This window comes from Myotis yumanensis, unplaced genomic scaffold, assembly GCF_028538775.1.
Source record: "Myotis yumanensis isolate MYYU_CA2020_CCGP unplaced genomic scaffold, mMyoYum1.0.hap1 SCAF_1, whole genome shotgun sequence".
NCBI lineage: Eukaryota > Metazoa > Chordata > Mammalia > Chiroptera > Vespertilionidae > Myotis > Myotis yumanensis.
The window spans coordinates 195,959,716-195,985,750 of record NW_027223752.1 but is presented as its reverse complement, the minus strand read 5'-3'; the positions used below and the strand labels follow the sequence as shown (position 1 = coordinate 195,985,750).

General features: G+C 38.4%; 1 protein-coding gene across 11 annotated transcripts in view; it reads left to right on the top strand.

Moving 5' to 3' along the window:
- Positions 1-26,035, top strand: part of RUFY3 (RUN and FYVE domain containing 3) — a 77,200-nt gene that overhangs the window by 11,530 nt on the left and 39,635 nt on the right. Inside the window, exons 1-2 of one of the 11 annotated variants that reach the window (XM_070395375.1) lie at positions 5,997-6,910; positions 23,134-23,187. The exons of 6 other annotated variants lie outside the window; for them this stretch is intronic. In XM_070395375.1, the coding sequence (XP_070251476.1) occupies positions 6,733-6,910; positions 23,134-23,187 (232 nt within the window). In that variant the 5' untranslated portion in view covers positions 5,997-6,732. Of the gene's footprint in view, positions 1-5,996; positions 6,911-23,133; positions 23,188-26,035 lie in introns of those variants that run through there. 4 more of the 11 variants (XM_070395406.1, XM_070395380.1, XM_070395382.1 and 1 more) reach the window with 4 other exon arrangements.

The window sequence follows — 26,035 nt, the reverse complement described above, 5'->3', positions numbered from 1 at the left end:
CAGAAATCAGGATTTAAAAAAGATTTCCAGGTGATTCTAATGTGCAGCCAAGGTTGAGAACCACTGCTCTAGTTCCTTGTTCTGTTTAGTAAAGCCCTGTTTGCTAAAAATGAATGAATGAATGAATGAATGAATGTGAAATTCACAAGTCACCAGTTTGATAGAGAAAATAGTTACATATGTAAACAACACTGAATAGCCATCTGTGTGATAAGGACTTAGGAATTCCTAAAACACCTGTAATTGCCTTTTTCTACCCAAAAAGTCGCCTTGTTCTTTTTTCATATTCTTAGTGGCTAGTATATAGTAGGTGCCCTATTCATGTTACATGAATGATTCTGTCAGGTACAAACGAATAAAGCCTGTGTTAGAATGACCTGGCATAAATATAGCTTACTTTTATAAAACTTGGTTTTCATGGTTGAAGTGAAACAGTAGGGTGGAAATACACCACTGCAAGAATATGGAGTACTTTAGAGTTACATACCAGTATCTATACCAACCAGTATCTATTGAGACTCTGGTATTTGGTAGGTCTATTTTAAGCTGATGTGTAATGGTGTGCAAAGCGGACAAAGTTCTTGTGGAGCCTGGGGTCTTTGTGCAGTTAGTTTTTTAGTTTCATTTTATAGCTGAGTAAATTGAGACAAGAGGATAACTTTTCCAAGATTATCTACTAAGTTGTTGGTAGCTCAACATCTCTAAATCATTGCCTGCTGCCATTTAGCCATGAAATCAGGTTTAGTTATTAAGGTAGGAGTTATTTCTGGTGTTATTCTGGTTAAATGTTTTAAATTAAAGGTTTTTTAATGATTTTTTAGAGAGATAGGGAGAGAGAGAGAAACATTGATGTGAGAAAAACACATTGATCAGCTGCCTCCTACACACCCCCCACTGGGGATTGAGTCTGTAACCCAGGCATGTGTCCTGACTGGGAATTGAATCAGTAACCTTTTGGTGCACAGGATGAAGCCCAACCACTGAGACACACCAGCCAGGGCTTATTCTGGTTAATTTTAACTAGTAACAAAATTATGCATTATAACACTTCTGGTGGTGTTTGTTTCTAACAAAATAGTTACTCAGCTTCTCATTTGTAATTATTTTAAAGTACTTATTACCATCCTTGGTTAATATCCACTAAGTAGTACTGAGCCCTCAAAATGTATAAACCTAAAATTGTAGAAATATTAGCAGCATCAGAGGTAAGCATAATAGATTTTTGTCTGAAAGAGGGAGGGAGGATTAGAGCATGTGAATAAATCATGATCATTCCATTGAATAATCTTATAATTTAGCAAAACATCTGGGCTTTCCATCAATGTCGTTATCACAATAATTTATCAAAGAAACCCTTTTGTGCTAATAGCAACTAGTAAAGGCAGGGGGAGATAGGGAAGATGAGGTTTTTCTTCTTAAGTTTTAAAATCGTGATCCAAGAAGCCTTGGGCAGCATAACTTGTGATATTTACAGACTGATTTAGTTCCAAAGGGCAACAAATTTTAAGAAGCACCATTATGTACAGAATAGGAACTAGGTAATAGGAGATAACTAACCATAAAAGAAATCCTCAAACCTGTTTGGAAGAATTGGCATACCTGCAAGAAATCTATTTCTGAAAAGTATCTACATAATATTTAAAATGAAAAAAATCATAAATAACCCAAATGCTCACTAGCATGGAAATGAATCAGAAAATTGTTTATACATACAATGGAATATTACCTTATAATACAGTAGCCAAAAGTATAAACTACAGCCACCACACTACAGCATGGATAAATTTTAGAAAACACAATGTTGAGTGAAAGGCTTAGAAGGTTGTAAAGAACATGAAACCCTTTCTTAAAGTTAAAAAAAGACAACTGAAGCTAAATTTATTGTTGAGGCATCTATCTACACTAATAAAAGACAAAGATGCTAATTGACCATACCTTCACTACACCCATCAGCCAATCAGAAGAGTATGCAAATTAACCCAACAAAGATGTCCATTAAATTTGCATACTGCAGGCGGGGCGGGACAGCGCAATCCGCCGCCCGCCCCGCCGCCATCCGGGCCTGCCATCTGCGACCCGGGGAGGCAGGGCAGGCACCACAGGATCGGGCCTGCCATCTGCCACCCGGGAGCGGGCCTAAGCCAGCAGGTGGTTATCTCCCGAGGGGTCTCAGATTGTGAGAGGGCACAGGTCGGGCTGAGGGACACCCTTCCCACCCCCGCCAGTGCACAAATTTTTGTGCACCGGGCCTCTAGTAAATTATATTTGTAGTAATATTTTAAAAATAAGATGATCTACACCATATTTAGAAATGATTGTACACAGTAGGAAAGGCCTATGCTGAGTTCTCAGTTTTTCAGAAAATGCCACTTATTAAAAACCTGAGCTAAATGTATAAGGGTGACTAAATGGAATATATGGTTTGTGAAGCATTAAGGTGTAAAGTGTGAAAGCTGATAGAAATGTCCTCTTTTTCAAATCTTAAATTTGTTGAAATTCATGTCTAGGAAATTTCATGAGGACCTTGCGTATGGTTTGTTTTTTGTTTGGTTTTGTTTTTTGTTTGTTTGGTTGGTTGGTTTTTGCTTTGTTTCTTCTTATTTTCCCTACGTGAAAATGTAATCTTTGGGATGGAGTGCTGAAGTTGCAAAGCATAGGAGGTCACATGGACTTTGAGGCATCAACACAGAAGCAGTTTGAAATCCCAGATCTGCCCCTCACTAATTGTGTGATCTTGGGCCAGTCACTGGCTTACCTTGGGTTTCCTTGTATGTAAAAAGGTCTTATCAATATCTATTTTGCAGGATTCTTGTGAGGATTTTTTTTTTAAATACATTTTATTGTTTTTTTTACAGAGAGGAAGGGAGAGAGATAGAGAGTTAGAAACATCGATGAGAGAGAAACATCGATCAGCCGCCTCCTGCACATCTCCCACTGGGGATGTGCCCGCAACCCAGGTACATGCCCTTGACCGGAATTGAACCCAGGACCTTTCAGTCTGCAGTCCGACGCTCTATCCACTGAGCCAAACCGGTTTCGGCGTGTGAGGATTTTTTTACAGTGTCTATAAAACCTCTTTCAGAAAGTGAAAATTCAATAAATGATGGTTACCTTAAGCAATAATTTTTCCACATTGTATAACAGGGACATAGGGCATAACAAATCAGTCTTTATAACAGTAACTGAGTAAATATACTTTAAAAGGAATGTAACTTCGAGGTTTGAAATGTGAATCTTGTTTGCTTTGAATCAGTCATAATGTGGAAAAGATGAGCTATGTGAACAGCTAGAACATAGTATTAGTCAGATCATCATCTTGGGTTTGAACTTCACATAGGCCTATTAATTCTGTTTAGGGCCACAGGCTACCCCAGCCCTCCTCACAACTAGTTTACAAATATGTGCCTTTATTCACAAGTGGGATTAAATGAGAAAATAGTTCACTACATCTTGTAATTAATATGTTTATGAGGAAAAATTAGAATATGAGAAAAAAATCAAGGTTTATATGTCTTACTGATGACTTAATATTACCTTTATATTCAAGGCTAATATGTGTACTTGTAAAGACTCACATGTAAAAACTGACCAATATTTAGAATTATTTTATTAGTCTTCTACAAATAGTGCTTGTTTTGTAGTAAATTCATTGCTTACGGACAATGAGTATCTGTTCATGCTGAAGACTCAAAGGTGTTTACCTGCAAACAGGTATAGCTAGATAGTGGAAGTATAGGTTTTCCTGCCCATCCACAGTTCTGAAATGGCTGCTAATACCTCCTCAGACTCATCGGTCTGGGAAACTCAAGGAAAACCAGTGTGGGCAGGTTTTTGTCTCCTTGGCAAAATTTTAGTTGCTTTGGACTTCCCTCCGTGTGTCCTCTAGCTGACTCTCAAGAAGGACCTTTGGAAGGAAAGTTAACCAAGTTTCTCTGATTATTAACCTGGATGTTCTATTCCTGGTATGCTGTAATCAACCTGAATCTCCTATTCAGGGGTTAGTAGATTGGTTGGTTGGTAAAAGGATTGTTTGTCGTGGTTTGTGATAGGCTAAATTGGGGTATGGGTGGACCACAGGGAACCCCAAAGCATTCAGATTTACTTATGTATTCACTGTTCTATATTTTAAGACTGTATCAGTGACCTAGAATCTTGATGTCATGTATACAAATAGCCAGGCTTGTTTGGCATTGTGGTTCCAGGAACTGTTCAGTATAAGACTTTATATGAGTGCTTACTATGTTTTGAAGTACAGTGGGGCCTTGACTTACGAGTGTCCCGACTAACGAGTTTTTTGAGATACCAGCTGTCTCTCCGCCGATTTTTGCATTGAGTTGACAGAGTAATTTGAGTTAACGAGCTCGGTCTCAGAACGAATTAAACTGGTAAGTCAAGGCCCCACTGTATTGCATGGCTTAAAGTGAAACTATATCCCCTTTCAGCTTTAATATGTAAATGTATATAGCTAGAAAGAAATCAAACTGTAATTAAATGTGAATGTGTTAAATGAAGGTTTGTGTTCAGTATTTGGATATGCAAATTCTGTCTCCTCAAAAAGTGGTCTTGTCTTATTACTGCATGCCCAGTGTCTGGATTGCTGCCTGGCAACCTAGAGTACTCTCAATGAATATTGAATGAATGAATGAGTGAATGAATGAATGGATGCATAGCCCTGGGTCCAGATGTAGGATAATGTTGAAAGAGATTTAAATAGAAATGAATAAACCTGGAATATTTTATTTTCCTTAATAACTTAAGGATTTTCTTCCTAATTTTAAATATGTATATACTTATATACATTTTTTACATTATACCAGTTTGCCTTCCTCTAACAATATAATGTTTGTTTACCTACAGAATCTGGTTCTTAGCATTTTTTCATTGAGCTTAATTTTATTCATAAAGCATTTATGAAATTTTGATAATGTTCTAGGAGAATTTTTTTCTTTTAGTTTTCAAAAATTATTAAATCAAGATATCCCTCTGATAAATCTCTAAAATGGAATAAATCATCTTGGGATATATTTCTTGAAGTTATATGTTCCTCTTTACAACCAGATCCTTAAATAGAAAGAAGAAAAAAAAAAACTTGTTTTCAATCATCCAGAACACTGTCAAAGAAAATCTTTATCATTCCTTATCTCCTTGTTATTTAAGTAGCCCAGAAAGCAACGTATAAACGTCTCCTTGGTTAATACAGATATGTATGTGGGTCGGTGGGTGAGTTGGTCAGCTGGCTTAAGAGAATATAAAAATGTGTCCTTAGGGTGTTTCCAGGATGGGAGAATTTTAAAAATATAACATAGTTTTATCTTCTGATTAGAAACACAGTACATGCTTAGTACAGAAACTTGGTAAATACAGCAGTATTAATAGGAGGTGAAATTGGCATTAATCAGGAAGGATTTTACTTTTTAAATTCAAGGGTTTTTTTCTTGCATTTCTGTCAAATCTAAAATGTCAGGTTTTTGTGCTTTGGAGGAGGGAATTACAAATGCCTGAGAGTATAATATTTAAATTGAAAATCTGCTTTAGCTTTTCTTAAAACAGCACCTTTAGCAGAGTAAAGAATTTTAATATCTAGCCCTAGCTGGTTTGACTCAGTGGATAGAGCATCAGCCTGCAGACTCAAGGATCCCGGGTTTGATTCTGGTCAAGGGCACGTGCCCGGGTTGCGGGCTCCATCTCCAGTGGGGAGCATGCAGGAGGCAGCCAATCAATGATTCTCTCTCATCATTGATGTTTCTATCTCTCCCTCTTCTTTCCTCCCTGAAATTAATAAAAATATATTAAAAATAAAATAAAAACAGATTATAAAAAAAGGATTTTAATATCTAGGTATATAAGGATAAAAGAGACGTGGACTATGTGCTTGTTAAATTAATCTAACTGCCTCTTATGTTAATTGTCCTCCTGTTAGGCAGCCTTTATCCCAAAGTAAGGTGAATTGATGAGGATCTGTGCATTGTGTTATGTCTGATCACAGTTTGACTAGCACAGTCTGGAAGTGGGTTGTGCAGGATGAGAGCAAGCAGCCTAATTGCTCTCTCCGCATCAGCAGCATCTATAAAGCATCCTGGGAATTGCTCGCCCTGCGTTCAGAGCAGCTGGTCACATGAGCCTGGATTTTCAGTTCAGTTCATTAGTCAGCCATTTTGGTCAACACCCTGCTTACTGCGCACAACCAATCCTGTCAGAACTCAGCATCCCGGCTCATCTAAGCAGATCCTGGAAGTGATTCTGCAGTTCAGGATTTTGTTAAAGCTAAATTGAAAATTTTGTTCATTTTTTTTCCTTTTGTATTTTTTTTTTTTTCTGCACAAAGGAGGAGGATTTTTCACTTACACATGCAGAGGCCAGTTTTTTAAAACCAGCTAAGGCGGCATCAGCTGTGCAGGATTTAAAGCCTATAGCTCAGCTGAAGAAGAAGGGGTAGGAGAGGGAAGATAAAAGGAGTAAAGCTGAGAAGACAGCATCATTTTATTTTGTTATGTGGTAGAAACTGTCTATGGGAAAAGATAGTGTAGAATTGTTTATCTTGAACAGTTGGTTCTTAAACCATAAGATATTTTTCCTTGTATGTGTTATTTTTTAACCTCCTGCACCCCTTGAGAGCTTTGTTCCAGAGCTTTGGATTTGGGGGGTTTGGGCGAGGAGGTTTTATTTTTGTCGGGTGTGTGTGTGTGTGTGTGTGTGTGTTTGTGTGTGTGTTGTGGTCCCAGCTGAGTCATCATGTCTGCTTTGACGCCTCCAACTGATATGCCAACCCCCACCACTGACAAGATCACACAGGCTGCCATGGAGACCATCTACCTTTGCAAATTCCGAGTGTCTATGGATGGAGAATGGCTCTGCCTGCGAGAGCTGGATGACATCTCACTTACGCCTGACCCAGAGCCTACCCATGAAGGTATGGTCAGACCCTGTCCATAGTATCTCACCAGCACCCTCATTGTTACAGCAGGCTGGGCGGGCCAGGGGCAGGTAGGAAGAAACCTTACTCTAACTGTTAACCACCTTCTCTACTTTACTGGGAAATAAATATTTTCCCTGCCCCCTCAGGTATCCTTTCAAAAGATGCTGGTGCTTGTTTAGAGTTCTTTGTCTTTAAGCCTCTAAAGAGAACATTTGAGGTCATTTATCACATCTGACCCTAATCGATAATGAAAAATCTATTAACTTTGATTATATACTGAACTATTACAGAAATCGCAGTGACTCTTAATAGAATAAGTTAGGACAGCCTGATTATAATTGTACATGATACAGTTGAAACACTCAAAGAATATCGTATCATCAGGTATAATGTTAAACAGGCTATGATATCTAGAAAAATATTTGGTCAAACATTATCGTTTTTTAAATAATATGGATTATTAGGTTAGGTGAGAAAGCAGTTTTACATTCAGTGCTTATTTAATGAATATGGACTCTTAAAAAAGCATAATGCCTGAAAAGGTTAACATGATTGATAAGGTAATCCCTACCTATGGAGTCTTTTGGCCATTGCTTTTTGCAGGTTATTTGTGGTCACTATGATGACCCATTTGAAATTTCCATTGTCACTGCCTTTGAGACTTTTGTGTAGTCTTGACTTGTCACTTTCTAAATTGTGAGAGATTTTTAGCTTCTACCCCTTAATTCTCTTAATACAATAAGGAAGAGAATTAATTTGAGTCATAGCTCCAAGTTATTTTGTTTGTTTTTAAGCAGTAATGGCCTCCTAGCTAGTGTTTATTCTGTGCCCTTAAAATAATAAAGAGAAACATGCTCACAAATGAGAGAAATTCTTCATAAACCTTTTCCTGATGTTTAGGCATATCATCTGCAAGACAGAGGGTAGAGGGGAAGTGCACATAGCAGATTGCATTAGGGAAAAGTGATTCCCTGCCCTTGACCTGGCCTTGCAATCTTTCCATGACTCAGATTTCACCCATTGTGTCTGCTAAGAATTTTATTTTCTCGGTTAGACTTAGCCTTGAGCAAGTATTAGAGAGGGTTAACCTCACAGAACACAAAGCAGTCATTTGGGGTGTGTCTTTAAGGTCAGTATTTAAGTCGTTTTTAAGACCCTCTGCATCTTGGAACAATTGGTTTGTCAGTTGGCTGCTTCCTTTAGCTCTAAGTTACAGAATGCACAAGGTAGAAGACATCAGCTGGAATTCCACACAATGACAGTACTATTTAAAACAGCCTTTGGGGATGAAAAATACATTTTTAGCAGGCTACCAAGAAATCTTTTACCAAATGTCTCAATTGGCATATTTTGTTTTAAAAAATATTCCCATGCATTTTGAAGTTGTGCAATGTGAAATATTCCCCTAATTGTAAAATCCAGTGTATCACTGTCTCAAAAATAGTTCTGAACAATTTTAGTACTTTAACTATGTATTTGTTTTGTGAGCGAGATTCCTATGACTGAGCAAAAGTGAGCTATTTGGTTTATGTTAGCATTTGTAAAGAAGAAATCTGTTACAGAAGAGAGCTGTAACCTAAACTATAAGTGGCACATCCTTTGATTAAGGAAACAGACAAATGAGAAGTTCCCAACCCCTTAGAATCAACAATAGAGGATGTGAAGGAAATAGAAAATGCTGACAATGAACTTTGGAATTTTGTCTTAAATTTGGCAAGAAAAGCAAGAATTTCAAATGGTTGAAAATAGAAATAGTAAAAGAAAGCCCAGGTACAGGAAAGCATCTGTAGGCGTGGTGATCTAGGCTAGGGAACCAGGTGGTACTTTTATTTCCTTGCTCCACTGGCTAATTCTGGATGTATAAACATTCATTTAGTCCCAAGAAATGTCTGCTTTAACATTAATACCAGTGACAATTGTTAGGTTTAATTCAGCTATCAGCATTTAAGTGGTGGTCACCAGGCCAGTGATAATGTCAATCTCACCTTGTTGACAAAATGGAGCACCTGGCGCCTGGACACACAGGAGTATTCATAGAATGCTTCAGTGACCCACAGAGGGAAAGACATCTGACCACCCAGGTCCTACAGTGGGGCCCCCTGACTCCCACAAGAGAAAGTGGGCAAAAGCATAATGTACCCTCTTAAAATGATAATATAGGCGGTGTAGCCTCAGCAATAGAAGCTTTGTGGTTTCCAACTTCTGTTCTCTGAAAACAGTTCCTGCTCTTCACTGCAGCCCACAGTGTAGGCCGGAACCTAGTTTCTGCCTAGCTTAACCCTTAAAAACACGGAATAAAAATATTCACTCCATTATTTTCATGCTAATAGTGGTCAAGGAGGATATCTCTGTCTATTTTTAAATACACTTTTTTAAAAACCAGGAGCAAGTCTACAAATCTTTATTATGAGAACATTTCCCCTAAAGACAAAAGCCTAGGATTGTTTCACAGGGGAGGAGAGGGTTCAGGAAAGGCTTCATCCAGGAAATGAGACTTGGGCTGGACCTTGAGTGATAACTAGGTGATCACCAACCAGTGCATTTCAAATAGTGCCCAGTGAGCTAGCTCAGCTAGGGAATAGCAAATAGTTGGGAGTGGTTCCTCCCTGATAATAAATTAAGAGGATTAAATGAGAGAGTTAATGTTTTTACAATGTTAATCCTATATACATTAGTTTTTTGTGTAATAGTTATTCATTGACCAGAGGTTTGAATTGCAGCATTTGAAGCCAGATTGCTAAATATATTGCCATTTTAATATTTTTGTTTTTATATCTAACATTCTGGAACAGTATTAAGGTGAACATTAGTAGTTTAAATTCATGTTTTAGCATTGTTCTTTCTCAGAGCTCTATAAACAAGAAAATAATTGGTTAAAAATAAAACACAGTAAGAAATACTTGTTTTCCTATTAACCTTCTTTTAAAGATGGGAAATCCAATATTGATGTGATGCAGGATGATCAGTTTAATGAAGTAAAGCATACCATTTGGTTACAAAGACAACTATAAGCTTTGAAATTACTTTTTTGACTTAGAAAAGTTCCTTCTCAAATACAGATAATGAGAGAAGGACTATGAAGAAGTGATCTATTGGACAGACACGTTGAGAACCTTAGCTCATGACTTTGGCTTTAGGTTTACTGTAGATGGCAGACTTCATATATGTTGTTATTTCATAACTCTGCAGTTTCTCCCTGGTAGTTGTATTTTGTTTTAATGTTCATTTAAGATAGCTGGCATTTATACTGTAATGTATAAAGAGAGAACTTATATGAAACATCTGTGAGTATAGTAATGAGACTGCACTACACACAAGGAATGTGTTTTGGTCTGTGAGTTGGTCAGAAATATGTGTTGGGCAACCCTTGATGAGTCCAGGTCTAGGGACTAAGAAAGACAGCCCTTGCCCTCTGAGTTCACCCTCAAGGTAAAGAGATGAAACAAAGATGTCAGAAGCTGCTATAAAAGAAGTATGAACTACTTAGTTGCCAAAGGACAACCCTGTTTCTTAGGAACCAGGATGTGGAATTCAAAGCTATACAGCACTTAGTGATCACATTTCCCAAAGGAGTATGTGTGCACGTTTGGCATCAGGCTTTTTCCATTCAATAGGGAATACTCTGCCAATAGGACATACTAGTAAGCAAGGAGAAATACCCTGAAGGTGAAATGGAAAGTGTTTGTTAATCAACCACTGGCAAGTGTCTGGTGCTGAGGTAACTCCAATGACATTTACTAAGGTACTTTCACTCCTTGATGTCACTGCATGCTAGTATAACCCCTTCCTGCCTGGGAACTGCATGTGTTTCAATGAAAAAAAAGTGTACATCCCAATAGGCATTTTGGTAGGTGAAGCCAGATGGCTGTTTACCAAAAAACTTCATAGTGTAACATGGGGTTCCACGAGCAGACTCTCCTTGTGGGTTCTTGTCTCACGAAGTTTGAAGAATAAAATTCAAGGACTAAAAGGACTTGTTAGTAAAAGTGTGGGAATCAATTGGAAGCAAATACAAACTCCCACATAGGGAGGGGTTCCCCAGGGGGTAACCAACCAAGCCTCTTTGTCTAAGACAGTGGTTCTCAACCTTCCTAATACCGCGACCCTTTAATACAGTTCCTCATGTTGTGGTGACCCCCAATTTCATTGTTACAAATTGAACATAATTAAAGCATAGTGATTAATCACAAAAACAATATGTAATTATATATGTGTTTTCCAATGGTCTTAGGCGACCCCTGTGAAAGGGTCGTTCGACCCCAAAGGGGTCACGACCCACAGGTTGAGAACCGCTGGTCTAAGGTTTTTAAAGGCTGGGAGTTCTTTGTCAATGTAGCTTCCTTCTAATTGTTTTGGTCTGTGAGTTGGTCAGATTCCGTGCTTTCCTAATTGGTGACTCTTTTGCAGGGTATCAGTTCCAAAGTCAAAGCCCATCCGGTGTTCCCCTTTTCCTCTTTCCCTTGTAACATTTCTCTATCCCCTGTGAAAGTATGTTTCCCTCTTCCCTTGTGACATTTCCCTATCCCCTGTGAATGTATGCCTTCCCCTTCCCCTTATCTTGTCACATTTCTCTATCCTCTGTATAAGTAAGATAAGCATTTTGTCAGCACCAAGCCCTCACCTATGCATTCCTCTCCCATGGACCCCTCTTATTCCCTAACTGCCTGTCCTGTCTTTAAAATTCCTTTCAATAGCATGAATTCACTACAGTCTGGTGCAGGGTTTTTAATCCTGGGATCCATGATCCTAAAATTATATGTAAAATCTTACATTTGTGCATTTTTTTTCTGGGAGAAAAATCCTTAGTGTTTATTAGAACCCCCAAAGAAAAAAGTAATGCTTGAAAAACATGCAATTTTTATCATAAGATCAGCCCTTCATTCCACATATTCATAATTTGTGCCCCACACTGTGCTAGGTCCTAAGGTACAGCATGGTGAGCAAGCTAGGTCCTCTGTGTGTGCCACTTATCGTTTATGTTGCAGCCCTCATATATTTTCTGTCCCCTATTTCTCCAGGAACTCAAACAGCACCATTACAGATGCTTACATGAACCAAACACCTCACTCTTGCTCCAAAAACAAATATATACTCAAAGTACTAAAATTGTTCAGAATTATTTTTGAGACAGTGATACACTGGATTTTATAATTAAGGGAATATTGCATGACTTTAGGATGTGAATACTTTTTAAAGTAAAATATGCAAATTGAGATATTCGCTAAGAGACTTCTTGGTAGGCTTCTAAAAATGTATTTTTTATCCCTTAAGGCTGTTTTAAACAGTACTGTCATTGTATGGAATTCATGTCTTCCAGCTAATGTCTTCCAACACCTGTACACATTCTGAAACTTAGAGCCAAAGGAAGAGTCCAACTGACAAATAAATTGTTCAAAGATGCAGAGGGTCTTAACTGATGAGTGAGGGGTGGGGTACTTCAAACAAGTACAGTTGTGATCCTTGCAGGGCAGTGCTATCAAACCAAAAATCTTAGGGAGTTCCCAGGGAGATTTCCAGTTGAAGTAATATTTGAGCTCTGACCTAAAAGATATGCAGGAGTTATCTGGGCACTAACTGGAGGAAGTGGAGTGGGGAGGTGGGGAGACAGCACTTGCAGAGACACCCCAATGTTACAACTGACAGATTTTCAGTATATATGTTCTGCCTCTTTCCAAATTCCCTTTCCATTAAATTTTCACCTTTTTATCAGAAATATTAATAAAGCCACATTCTCTACTAGGCTCAAAATGTTAGGGGTAGTAGATTTTTTTTTTCTTCTGGGTATACACAATGTTAATTTTTTAACATTAAAATCTGAAGTGTTTTAACAATGAAGTAGAAAAATAAAACAACTAATACCCTTAATGAATATCAGTAACATACAATTTTGTGATTTGACTTCCTATTTTCACTTCAAAGAAAACAATAAGCATGTAATGGTCAAATTGACATTCGAGGATATATAGTAAGTGGTAGAGCCAGGATTCAAACACAGGTAGCTTTGGATCAACCTGTGAGACAGCACTCCTGTGCCAGAATCCACTGACCATAAGTCCCCAGTAGACGTGATGTACTGTATCTTGTTTAGAAAATAGCAGTTTAGTATAATATAATTTGTTGTTTACAATATGGGGGCTCTGCTAGTAGAGTGTATGTGTGTATATATATATATATATATATATATATATATATATATATATACACACACACACACATACATACAGTGGTAAAGCCTTTTTGGAAATAACTTCATCAATGTGAATCAAGAACCTTAAAAAATTAATTCCCAGTGATTATACCAGACATTGATCCTAAGGAAGTAATCAGAGAGAGAGGGGGAAAGTTTGTGTATGTATATTTATCATAGCATTATGATGTATTGTAGCAAAATCTTAAAAGCAACTTAAATAGCCTAACAGGGAAATTGTTTAATAAGTTGTAGAACATCTATACAGTAATCACTAAATATGGTATTGAGGAAGAATATTTAATGACACAGGATGTTGGTTAGAATATAATAAGTTTTAAAAGCTGTCTCCCAAGCCACATGTACACTGGGATCATAATTTGTCGTAAATGTAGTACATACACACAAGTGAAGGGAAATGTACCAAAAATGTAAAAAGTGATTATTTCTGGACAGGAACTACAGGTGATTTTTATTATGTGTGTATACTTTTTTATGTCTTACAAATACTCTACAAGAGCATATATTAATACAATCAGGAAAATGCAATTTTTAAAAGAAAAAAGCTTATGGAAACTAGGTGTGCAATCATCCCTCCATCTGACTCACTAAGCACCTTCTGTGACAGAGTTTCACGCACCCGTGAACAGGAGCAGTCGCTTAAAAGTGGAGCTACTGCTTTGGATTTGATTTCCAACATAATTTTTATATACTCTTATAGGACAGTGGGTTTTTCTAGGTCCCGGGCCCGTGTTTACTTACTGCCGTGTTTACTTACTGCCGTGCTTTGTTTTTGAAACTGTCCGAACGCTACATGCAGTGTCTACACTTAGATGCAGCTGGCGCAGCCTTTTATTTATTCCTTTCCTGAGAGTTCAGAGTCATTAGGAATTTTTTATTTTATTCTTTGCTTTAAATAATGACACATCTTTTGTCCTCTGCCCTTGGGGAAATAACTGGAACATTTGTTGCCACCGGCCCAGTTAGCCTCAGATTTACATTGTCGGGTTCTCCGAGTTAAGATTACCAGTACACAAGGCAGTCTTTGTGAATTTCCCAAAGCAAGAAGATTGTAGCTTTTAATCCCATCTCAGATGCCTACGGGGCAAAGTTCTTTGGACAAGGTTCATCCCTTCTTTTCACTGTGCTCTGGGAATAGCCTAGCGAGACACCCTTTCAAGGTAAGTTTTTACCCACCTGCCTCCAAGATTTTATAAAATCCTAAAATTGGGGGTGGCATTTGATCTGTAGTTAATCTTTAAACCACAGTAGAGCTGCATGATGCCTCTGAACTGACCTCTGATAATGTGCAGTCCCTAATAGCAACTTTCTCCTTCCCATTTCAGGTCTGCTTTCTGTTTCTCTCCAACTCTGTATACTTCTGCATTGGCGTCGCTTCAGTGCACTGTCATTCATCACAGTGACTTACTGTCTATTGGCGAGCCTTTTCTGGGCCTTCTTAGAATGGAGCTTTTACTTTAATCTTTAATTTGTGGCTTTTTTCATGGAGTTCACTTTAACTCTTCTTGGGTTATCAGCTTGCAACACTAGAAGGTCATTTGTCCTAAGCTAACTACGGACATATTTATCATTTTCCAGAGGTAAATGCTACACCAGTTTAGATAACTTCTACTCAGTGATGGAGCTCAGATTGGGATGGAAGTTGTCGGATTCCCAGGCGCGGGTGCCTGAGAGACCTAGCAGGAGAGAGCAAATGCTGTCATTCGAGAGCACCCACAGTATTCTCTGCTCTTCAGTTGTGGTTCTGAATAGTTCTGGGTTTTTTGGTAGTGGCTCTTGTTTTAGGGGGAGTTGGAGAGTGTAATGGGCACAGTTTTCCGTTGTGGTTCCTCCAACTCCTACCTATCCACTGTGACCGCTAGGAAGTTGCATTTGAGTGCAGGGGAGTAAATACTAAAATCTGTCCTCTTGGAATTTTTGGTGTTTGAACTTTTCCAGGGAACACATAGAGGATTTGATGAGCTAGAAGCAACAGTAAGGAGAAACAGTGAAGCAAACTTATTACCAAATGGCCCCTAGTAATCATTTCTTTTTCATCATAATTAAATATTCCCAAAATAAAATGTATATGTCAGTGTGTTGACAATAATTGGGTTCCTTTAGAAAATATGTTTAGTATTGTTATGTGTGTATTTTAATTGAAAACAACTTTATTTTTCTAGCTATAGGAAAAATTGTGTTACAGAATACAGAAAATACAAAATAGTATAACTTATCTAAATTCTATCACCTATCTATAACCACAGTAAGATTTAATAACCAGATTCTGACTTTTTAATATATACACACGGAGTTCCCTCACAAGCTCATATAATTTTATGCATGTTAAGTCATACCATACCTGTATTGTGTGACCCGCCTTTTTTCCTCTGCAGTAACTTTCCACATCAGTAAAAGGAAATCTGTGTCACCTTGCTTAATTTCAGTTATTTGGATGTGACATGATGTCTTTGGCTCCTTATTACAGACATTTGGGTACCATCGGTAGTTTGGGTTCATCCTTATGTTTATAGTTTGAACACTTTACCAGTTTTCATTTTCAGAAGTAGAATTTCTGGGTCAAATAATAATGTATTTTAATTTTTTAAACAATTTCCAAGCTGCCATAAACATTTTTTAAAAATTTAATAGCATGGTTTGAACTTTCACATAGGTGGCTACTTTGCAACTCATTTTTGTCTTTTGCTGCTATAGTTGGTTGTGGTTTCTCACACTGTCTGAAAATCCGAACTTTCCAAAGGAAACAGTTGTGGTTTCTAGGACAGTTGATTCAGCAACTGTAAACTGCATGATACTGTTACATCTGGGGTGTGTGGTTTTTTTCCTTTAAGCTAGTGACAATGTCAAAAGCAGAAGAGAATGAATTTTACTGTTAATATACAATGAGAAATTTCACACTTTTCTAAGATTGCTATAATTTGCTTCCTGGGATGAAAAGACTGCTGAGATTTCGTTTTCCTTTCTCCTAGAGCAGTGGTCGGCAAACTGCGGCTCGCGAGCCATATGCGGCTCTTTGGCCCCTTGAGTGTGGCCACGAAGTTTCAATCGCACTGTACGTGCCCCCGCACGTGGTATTTTGTGGAAGAGCCACACTCAAGGGGCCGCAGTTTGCCGACCACTGTCCTAGAGCACTAAAACCTAGGGTGTGTATTTGAAACACTGCATTTCATCTGAGAATCCTGTGGTCTAGTCCTCTGGGCAGCAGCTTCCCCGTCGAGGTGTATCGGAGATGTTACCTCTGCCGCTGCAGCCATGCAGGCAAAAGGGCGGAGGCCCTCTCCTTTCCCCTTACTCCCCATCAGGCCCTATCCTCCCGGGCCTCCCAGTGTCACCGCCTTGCTCGCCTGACTTAGGAATCTATTTTATCTTCTCTCCTCTCTGTAATATTACTCCTGTCTGACCTTGTGTAATAGTTACTTAGTTCTCCTAAGAACAGTGTCTATGGACATTTCATCTTGGTAACTTCGGTACAAACTAACTACTAACTGCCCTACTAAAGTCCTTTGCTCACCATACGTACTCAGTAAATATGAAATGGCTCAAGTGTTGATAACTGCATTGAAAAGATCTACAGTTCTCTTGTGTCTTTCTCCTTTACTTTCACACAGAACACTTCATTTCTGACACTCTAGTCACCAAATGTGTGTGTGAGGCAGGGGAAGCAATTCTGCAGCACCAACTAGGTGTCCTACAATTTAACTCAATTCTGACTCTACCCAGAGATAGCATCAGATCCCTCTGATTAAGGGTACAGTCCCATGAAACTGCTGCCCCACTTCAAAGGCCAATCAAAAGTAGTAGTTCCCCAGGGTACTCACAACTTTTGTCCTACTTGGTTACAAGTCAGAGCTTCCCATGACATCTTCCCCCTTGAATTTGATTGTTTGCTAGAACAGCTCACAGGACTTAGGGAAACGTTAACATTTGCCAGTTTATTAAAGGATAGGCTAAAGAATGCAGATGAACAGCCGGGTGACGAGACACACAGGATGAGGTCTGGGAGGGTCTCAAGTGCCTGCTTCTGCTCCTGTGGAATTGGGATAGGTTTGGAACTCTGCACTGTTGAGATTTTATGGGGGCTTCCTCATGCAGGCATGATCAATTATACATTCATCTCCAGCTTCCCTTTCTAGCGAAGTGGGGAGAGCGGTGGGCAGGGATGAAAATTCTAACCTTCTAAATACAGCCCCATCCCAGGAAACATTTAGGAGCTCACCCAGATTTGAGTCATTCTAGCAAAAGGTGCTCCTTGTGCTCTTATCACATAGGAATTTACAAGAGTTTCAGGAGCCCTTTTGTCAGGGACTGGGGACGAAAACCAAATACATATTTCTTACAATAAATCGTAAGTTCAGAATAACTTGCTGTTACTTTTTCCAGAACCATTTGTATTTCCTTGCTGATATTTTTGTTTTTACTGTGCTAGGGGAGAAGATAGACCTTGGACTATGTTACTGATTTATTAGAACAGGACCTCTAGGCATTTTTAAAAATTAGCTTGACCGTTCCTTTGTTAATCTTTATCATGTTACCAAGAGAATTACATTATTGTTAGTTTAACAGCACCTCAGCTGTTACATTTGTCATTTGGTCTACTTACATTGATTTATTTTTTCCCTGTGTTCAATACTTAGTTTAGTGTGTGTGTTTTTAATCCTATTCCCTCTGTTTTTTAAAAGTTATGGCAAATAAAGGAATCCAGTTTGTGGCCAAATCCGAATATCGGGCACACGTTGGTGTCTTGTAAACGGTAAACTTGACATTGAGTATCTATGGTGTGCTAAGTACTTTAAATTTGTTAGCTTTTATTTTCCCAAAGTCCTTGAAAGAGTTTTGTCATCAGTAGTTGGGACTTCCGGAAGACTCCCTCAAGAAACTGTAATAAACTTTTAAAAAGTAGCACTCTAAATAAAAGACACCTAGCTTCAAAGCAAGAATGTAACTTGGTTATATTTGTCTCTAAACTTAACTGTAACTGTCTTCTTTAATAATATTACTGTGGAAAGAATTTATCAAGAAAGAGCAGTCTCACAATCATGTGTACATGAACAATGGAGAGGCGCCTGGAGCCCATTCAAGTGCTACCTCTCAGGAGGGAAGGTGCTTCAGCCAGTTCCCTCATCCATAGGAAAGAAGTGACGAGGCAGGGCCGGAGGCCTTTTTAGAGCAGTGGCCCCACCAACCAAGGTCTGTCTCGGTGTAAAAGCCAGGGCCCCTTCTACCAGAACACACTGCCGTCATTGCGTCACCATGTACTTACTGTAAGAACAATATTTGGCAATACAACCCAATTAAATATTTCCAGAGCTACATGAATTAGTCTGCTGATTTATTCACTCTTAGATCTGAAACAATGATAGTCAAGAAAATAGTAGAGTGAACCTCAAATAAGCTGTGCTTCCTAATTCAGAGTCCTTATACAGATCCAGTATTGTCTCATATCTTTTTTTTTTAATTTATCTTTATTGATGTAGGTATTACAGATGTCCCCTTTTTTCCCTTTATGACCCCCTCCACCCCATTTCTACCCCACCCCACTTCTCCCCCACCCCCCAGAACTTCACTGCAATAAAAAATGTCTTTGTCCTTATGCATCTTAAAAATAAGATTATAGTCTGTTAGGTACAGCGTTTTTGACCATTTAATCCAAGTGTGTGGAGAGGAGTGGCTAATGTTTCATTACCAGTCTCATGGCACACACACACAGTGACTCCTTTTCTTGTGAGTAGGTGTGTTCAGTGAGCACTGAGACACATTGGGCACAATTCTGATCAGTACAATTCTGAATTATACATTATCTATAGCAAAATTTTAATCCAGTCCTTCCTTCTGTATCAGCTAGCAAACCTTTAGATTACTCCTCTCTGCAATTTGTGAATATGTATTATAATGATACCAATTAAAGTTAATATAGTTTTTTTAGACTAGGCAGAACATGTTCAAGGCAATAAAGTATCATCCCTAGAAAAATGAAATGTTCTGGGAAAGAGACGAATTGTTGATGCTACCCACCCACCTTTTTGATTCATGATACTGTTGTCGTTATTGTTTTAATAATTTGAAGATACTCCAGAGGACAATTTTTTTTTTTTATAAATCCTTCAGCATGGTGTCCATTCTTTATTACAATAAAATCCTAAGCATGACAAGGTAAAGTGGAGAACAACGTCAAAAGGAGAAAACACACCTTTTACTAGTACCTTTTAGGGGAGGAGGGCTCTTTTAAATTGATTCCATTGCTCTGACACTTAGAACTTTACATTTTGTTTTCAAAACGAAAACATCCAGTTGAGCAGAAAAGTACTGTAGATGGGACATGCCAAGGGGAAAGTGGGGGAGACCCCTTGTACATACCACCCAGTCCAGCGCACAAATTCACTTTCCTGATCTCTGCACAGATCTTGGAGGATTTTTGTATTTTGCTTTAATAATGTAGATTTTTATTTTCTTTACTAGTGGCCTGGTGCACGGATTCGTGCACATTGAAAGGAAATCAGGAGTTCGTGCCCGCGTGCCCAGGGAGTTTCCACATCCCCGTGAGCCACCAGGAATTCACATGGGGAATCTGTCCTCCTCCCCACAGCTTCCTGAAAAAATATTTCCAAATATCCCTTCTGCGGCCAGGGTCCCGCCTTGCCAAGCTGGAGGTCCCTAGTGGACGCCTTGGGCCGTGCTGGACACTTTCCACTGCTCAGAGCCAGATAAGAGACACTCCAAGGTGAACAATACAAAATTGGGGATCTTGGGGGACGGGGGTGCTCTGTTGCCCACGCTCCCACCCTTCAGATCCATCTTTCTTTGACTTTTACCCCAGTTGTCAGTCGCCACCTTTGTGGACACTGTTATATTGCTACCTTCCTCTGTAGCTCCGGGGCAATCATTAAAGGATGAGATTTGGTCTCAATGCCTAAGGCAGAGTTCCAGGAGCTGGTGGTGATATCAGGCTCGTCCTGGTTACTCTGAGTGTCCACGCTTCAACCGTTCTCTGGAGATTGTAACTGCAGGCTTATGGGTTACAAGGGATGTAACAGTGCGCTAAGTGGCAGGCGGCTGAGGAGGAGCCCGGCCAGGGCCAGGTGCCACACTGCTCCCACTCATCCCGGTCCCGCTATGCCTGCCACTGCTTCCACTGCTTGGTAGCCTGCTGCGGAGGCGAGAGGCTCACGAAGCCACAGCTGCACTCGCCAGCCTGCGCTCACTCGCCAGGCGTGAGCCTGGCTTCTGGCTGAGTGGCACTTCTGTGGGAGTGCACTAACCACCAGTGGGTAGCTCCTGCCTTGAGCATCTGTCCCCTGGTGGTCATGTGTGCATCATAGCAACTGGTCAACCAGTCATTCCAGTCATTCCAGTTGTTCGGTTGTAAGAGTCGCTTAGGCTTTTATGTAGATAGATGTGACAAATATAGTTTCTAGTTCAAGAAAATAAAGAATAAGATAGGAATATTTACCTTACTGACTTTCACAAGGTCACCTAACAAGTCTGTAAAGTAAACTGATGTGATAGTTGATAGAGTACATTCTTGTGAATTTATAACCCTACATATAAACTTAAATCTGTAGCATATTGTCCAAGGAATATACCTGAAAATTACAAATACAAATATATCTATATATAATGTATTTTAACACTAACTTACTATAAATAATAGTAGCTAACATATTGTGCTTTCTCGGTATGAGACACTTTCTAAGTGCTTTACACATACAGATCCACATTGCAGAATCCAAAAAAGTTCTGAAAACCAAAAGTGGTTTTCATAAATTTGCCATAACTCATTTAGTACTAAAACATGACCTGAATTTACTTGAAGCTATTTAGAATTTTTTATTTATTTATTAGTCCCACCCAAGGATATGTTTCTATTGATTATTGATTTTTAGAGAAAGAGGAAGGCGGGGAGAGGGGGAGAGAGAGAGAGAGAGGAAGAGAGAGAGAGAGAGAGAGAGAGAGAGATAGAGAGAAACAGAAACAGCAATGTGAGAAACTGATCAGTTGCTTCTGGTATGTGCCCGACCGGGGATCGAACTTGCAACCTGGGTATGTGCCATGACCCAGAATCAAGCTCACACTTTTTTGGTATATGGGGCAATGCTCCAACCAACTGAGCCACCCAGCCAGGGTGAGGCTATTTATAGTTTTTATTGACTCTATTTAATTTGAATATTCATTTATTACCTGCAGAAATATTAATGTGCTTGATTGTGAAGTGCTGCCCCAGACCTACTAGTTCTACATGTTTGTGGGTCTCAGGTATATCATTTTACCTTTTTAAATAGATTTCAAAATAGATTTAGGCAGAAAATATTCAGATAAAGGATTTGGACCCTATGTTTACTCTTTTACTCCTCACACCAGTGCTGTAAGATAGGTATGTTGTTTTCTCTGTTATATAAGTGAGGAAACTGGCTGAGAAAAAAGAGATGGGCCACGGTCATACAACCAGTAAGGGGTGGAGCTGGGATGTGAGCCCAGGCGGCTGGCTCTTCTGTCTGTTTTCTGAACCATCATGCTCTCCTACCTCTGTTTATAAAATGACTTAACTTGGGATGTTGATGAAAGTTTGGGAATCTAACCCTGGTCCTCTGTGCTGTACTCCTATGCTTGGTTTTCTAAGGCATTAATTTCTAGACTTTTGAATTGGAAGGCTTATGGGGTACAAGGGATGTAACAGTGCGCTAAGTGGCAGGCGGCTGGGGAGGAGCCCGGCCAGGAGCCTCGTGTCTAGTAGGGTATAGACACTTGCATTCCTTTTATACTATTGCCCTCAGTGTCTGACCTAACCAGTAGTCTATATGTATCCAGTTTCCGAAAAGTTCTACTCTAATCATATCTCACATCACTTGATCCTCATCTGTTTCCCTGTTTTCTGAATTTAAATTTAAACTTTAACTTTTTATATATTGGGATCTTTTTTTGTACATCTTTGCAGAGTAATTGATTATATATTTGACACTGTACCCTTACAGCCCCCTTATTTAATAAACTAGTGAGAGAGTAGGACAAATGATATTCTTTTCCTAGGTGATGATTCCAAATTACTGCTTCAAACCGTATGCTGGCTTCTTACATTTTCAAGAAGGAAGGCTTATCATAGACACTGTAGTCTTTGCCCATTTTCTCATTTTTATTATGCTTCATCCTCTAAGAATTTCTCTTTACTTTCTGTATATTTACACATGAAATTCACATGATTTAGTGAGTTTAAATATGAATATTGCAGTTGTGTGTAATAATAGTTCCAGAGTTATTGAAGGATGAAGCTAAATCTATTTTTAAATTTTTCTATAGGTTCTCTAGTGATCTTATATTATATTTGTAATCTTTATATTCTTTCCTGTCCTTTTGCCTCACATGGAATATTCCATGTACAAGAACATTGAATTTATATAAGGGTAGAGGGTACTATACTTTTAAGCAAATAAACATCTGCCTTTATTGAATTATAAGTGAGTTATTTAGTGTCAGTCTTAAAGCAGTATCCTTTTGTTTTGAGAAACGAGAACTGTGGGGGTGAAGGGCGTTGGGGAAGGCATTTAGATTTTTGTTGTTTTTTTTTAAGAAGAGTCACTAGTTTGCATCATCATATTTGTCCTGCATGTAAAAAAATATTCCATATGTGTTTCAGCTTCATTGAAGTGATCAAAATAAATGTTGAATGAGGTCAACATTGTATATAATTAGAATGCAAAAAGCTTCATCTTGATTTTCTGTGGGCAAAGAAAAATCTGCATTACTTTTTTATGGGATATGAATCTGTTTCCTTTTATTAGGAATTTTGAAATTATTAATCTTAGCTTTGAAACATATTTAATAGAATTGATACCTGTGCTTAGTCCTCCAGGGGTGTATTCCCAGCCCTTTTCACTGTTAATCGCTGGTTTAAGTGGAAAGAGTTCTAGAAATCTGCCTTTCAGTTATCCTTTTTGAAACCTTGTTTTTGATATACTTTTCTTTCTTGGCTTGCATGACACTTTATCTTTCTTTTCCTTTCTTTTTGCCGTTTGCAAAGACTCTTGGGAGGATTTGACAGATTTGGTGGAGCAAATGCGTGATGATACAGAAGGTGCGTGCCACACCAACATCTTTCAGCTTTTTTTTCTTTCTTTTTAAAAAAATTTCTAACTACGGTTTGATTGTTTTTCATAAGAGGGGATATCATTAGGTTTTATTTCCCATGGCAGTAACTGGAGCAGTAAGCATGTTTGCCAGATTTTTCATATCGATACTTCATACGGGATTAGAGTTTTCAGAGTCTTGCATTTAAAATCTTTTTCCTTGTGGTTTCAACTAAAGTGGCATTAATCTATGTTTATACTGTTCCCTTTGAATATTTGTTGAATGACATGTTCAAAAGGGACTTTATTTCAAGATTACATCAAGTTTTTCTATGGCTTTTTTTTTCATTTATGTGTTGGGAAAATGTGAAACATTTTATCAGTCATGAAAATACATATATACATATTCATATGATGTATATATTTCTGTGAATCCCATAGTAGTCAAAACAAACATATCGCAGTAATCTCAAGTATTTGGCCTGGACGGTTGCTTTGATTTGTAGATTTCCGTGACATTGAGTACTTTCAGCTTGGTCATCATTCCTTGCTGGTGGAATTACATTGAAAAGTTGCACATATGTTGCAATGCATGAAGGTTCCCCAAACCAATCAATCTTCTGTAATTGTCACCTAATTTTAGGAAGCTCAGGGTGATTTACACATTTTACAATAGAAATGGAAAAATTGAAGTTTGGCTCCACTTCACTACATCATTTTACATTCTCCCTTTGCCTGGGCATTAAAGGTCGCCAGCTTCAGTGCACGCGCCCTCTGATCTGCCCAGACTGGCCTTTTCACTGACTGTGTGAGCTGCCCTCAGCCTCCTCTCCTGACTTGCTCCTGTGAAGTCCCGCCCAGAGCATTCACTCCCTTTCTCCCTTCCCCCAGCCACCTGCACCGCCCTTCAGTCCAGGTGAGAGCTCTAGGAGGGTCCCTGGCTGCTTTGGCCCACATTCATTTCTCCATTCACTCAGGTCCTGCAGAACTTGGAGTTTAAGGCTCTTTCCTTATATTCTTGTATTATCCTAAAGGATAAAATCCCTGAGAGCAGAGATTGTCTTAAACTTCTTGGTGTTCAAATCAGACCTGGGGTGGTACACCAGACAAAACTAAGACAGTTTTCATTCTCCAGTGCTGCCCAGTAGTTTCTTCAGCACTTTACTTTGAATGAGTAAATTATCCTGAGTTTTATCTCATTTCCTATAGTGAAACTTACCTTTTTATTATATTCTTGATTCTGCTTTTAGTATAATTAGTTATATATAGTTCAGTGAAAAAAAACAAATCAGTATTACTTGTTGACAATTCACAGACAAGAACAAAAAGACGAGAGTATAGATTGATTCAGTGAGTAATTTTTACTATTATGTTAGCTGCTATTATTATTTTCCAGGCACCACATGGGTTTAAGGTTTTGATTTCTTTAGTAGACTAGGTACTAAAGAAAAATGCTACATAAAAGCCAACAAGTCTATGCCTTCTTAAGGAATCCTTCCCCGTGACTCAACCCTGGTAAAATTCTATTTTTCTTAATACAAAGTACTACACTACTGCAAATATCAAGCCTACTGTGAGAGTCAGCCTCCTTTTCCATTTTGTGTTTGCTGGAATTTTTGTAAATGATTATCATAGGTAAAATTTAGAAGGGAATTAAGATTAACTGTAACATTAGAGCCCATAAAAAATCCAGATGTGAATTGTGTCAGTACTCTGATTATCTTAGTAGATTATCTGTCAAGTGGAATATGGTAATGTTGGCCAAGAACTGTTTATAGAAAAACTTTTCTGGAATGTAGTTTTTAAAAAAATGTTTTTTCAGAATGGGTGGAGGGAAATGGCTTTACTTGTTAACTTTTGAGTCATGTCATCCTTGTCTTCTTTTATATCATTTTACATTTTGTCTCATGTCAGTTATGTGAAATACCAGAAATTTTACTGTCTTATATAACTTTGAGCTTTTTAAATGAGTACTTATAGCAAAAATAAGTATGTTATAACACGCATAGCAGCTCAGGGTCTGGGGAGGATCCTGGTTTCAAACCCTGGGAAAGTATGTGGACTCAGATCTTTTCCAGAGACCTTCACTGCTGAGCTGTTTCACTTCTATTTCTTACCTGTTCTATGGATGTGCCATAACAGTTGACTTTTTAATAGATAAAATGTTAACACTGATTTCCAGACTCCTGAAAAAATGCTTTTAAAAATAACAAACTCTAGGAAGTTGCAGATTTGAACTTTGTTTTTCAATTTTGACAAGATCAAAGGTTTTTCTGGGGAACTGATTTCTCACAGTGATGGTTGGTTTTACATTCAGTGTGTCTGTAGCTCATGTCTAGTAGAACATGAAGTGTCTTCTCAAGGTGATCAGTTATCTCGCATCTCATCTCATTATTTGTAAATTCGTGTCTACAAGTTTTGAAACTCACTAGAAAATTATGATTGAATGAAAAATCGCATAATTTACATTTTTAGTTTTGCTATAAATATTGAATTCCTTTTTATACTTATTACAAGCCTTGTAAACAGATTCTGTGAATTTTCAGTTTCCCAGATTACTCTCCATCTCTCTGAGCATTGAAATGTTTGGGACATTACTTGAATTAGGGAAATAATACAGCCATGTGAAATGTCATCTGGTCAAGATTATATTCTGGTTCCTTGGACTACTTCCTTTTGGGTTAAGATTTGATGTCCATCGTCTTGAAAAATGGAAGGAGCATATCTAAGAGATTTTCTCAGCATCTAGCACTGTGTCATATAGTCATTCAATAAAGGCTTATTTTAAATTAACTAAAATTGTCATATTTATGGAGGACCATAATACTTTTAATAGCTAACAATTTTTGTGCTTAG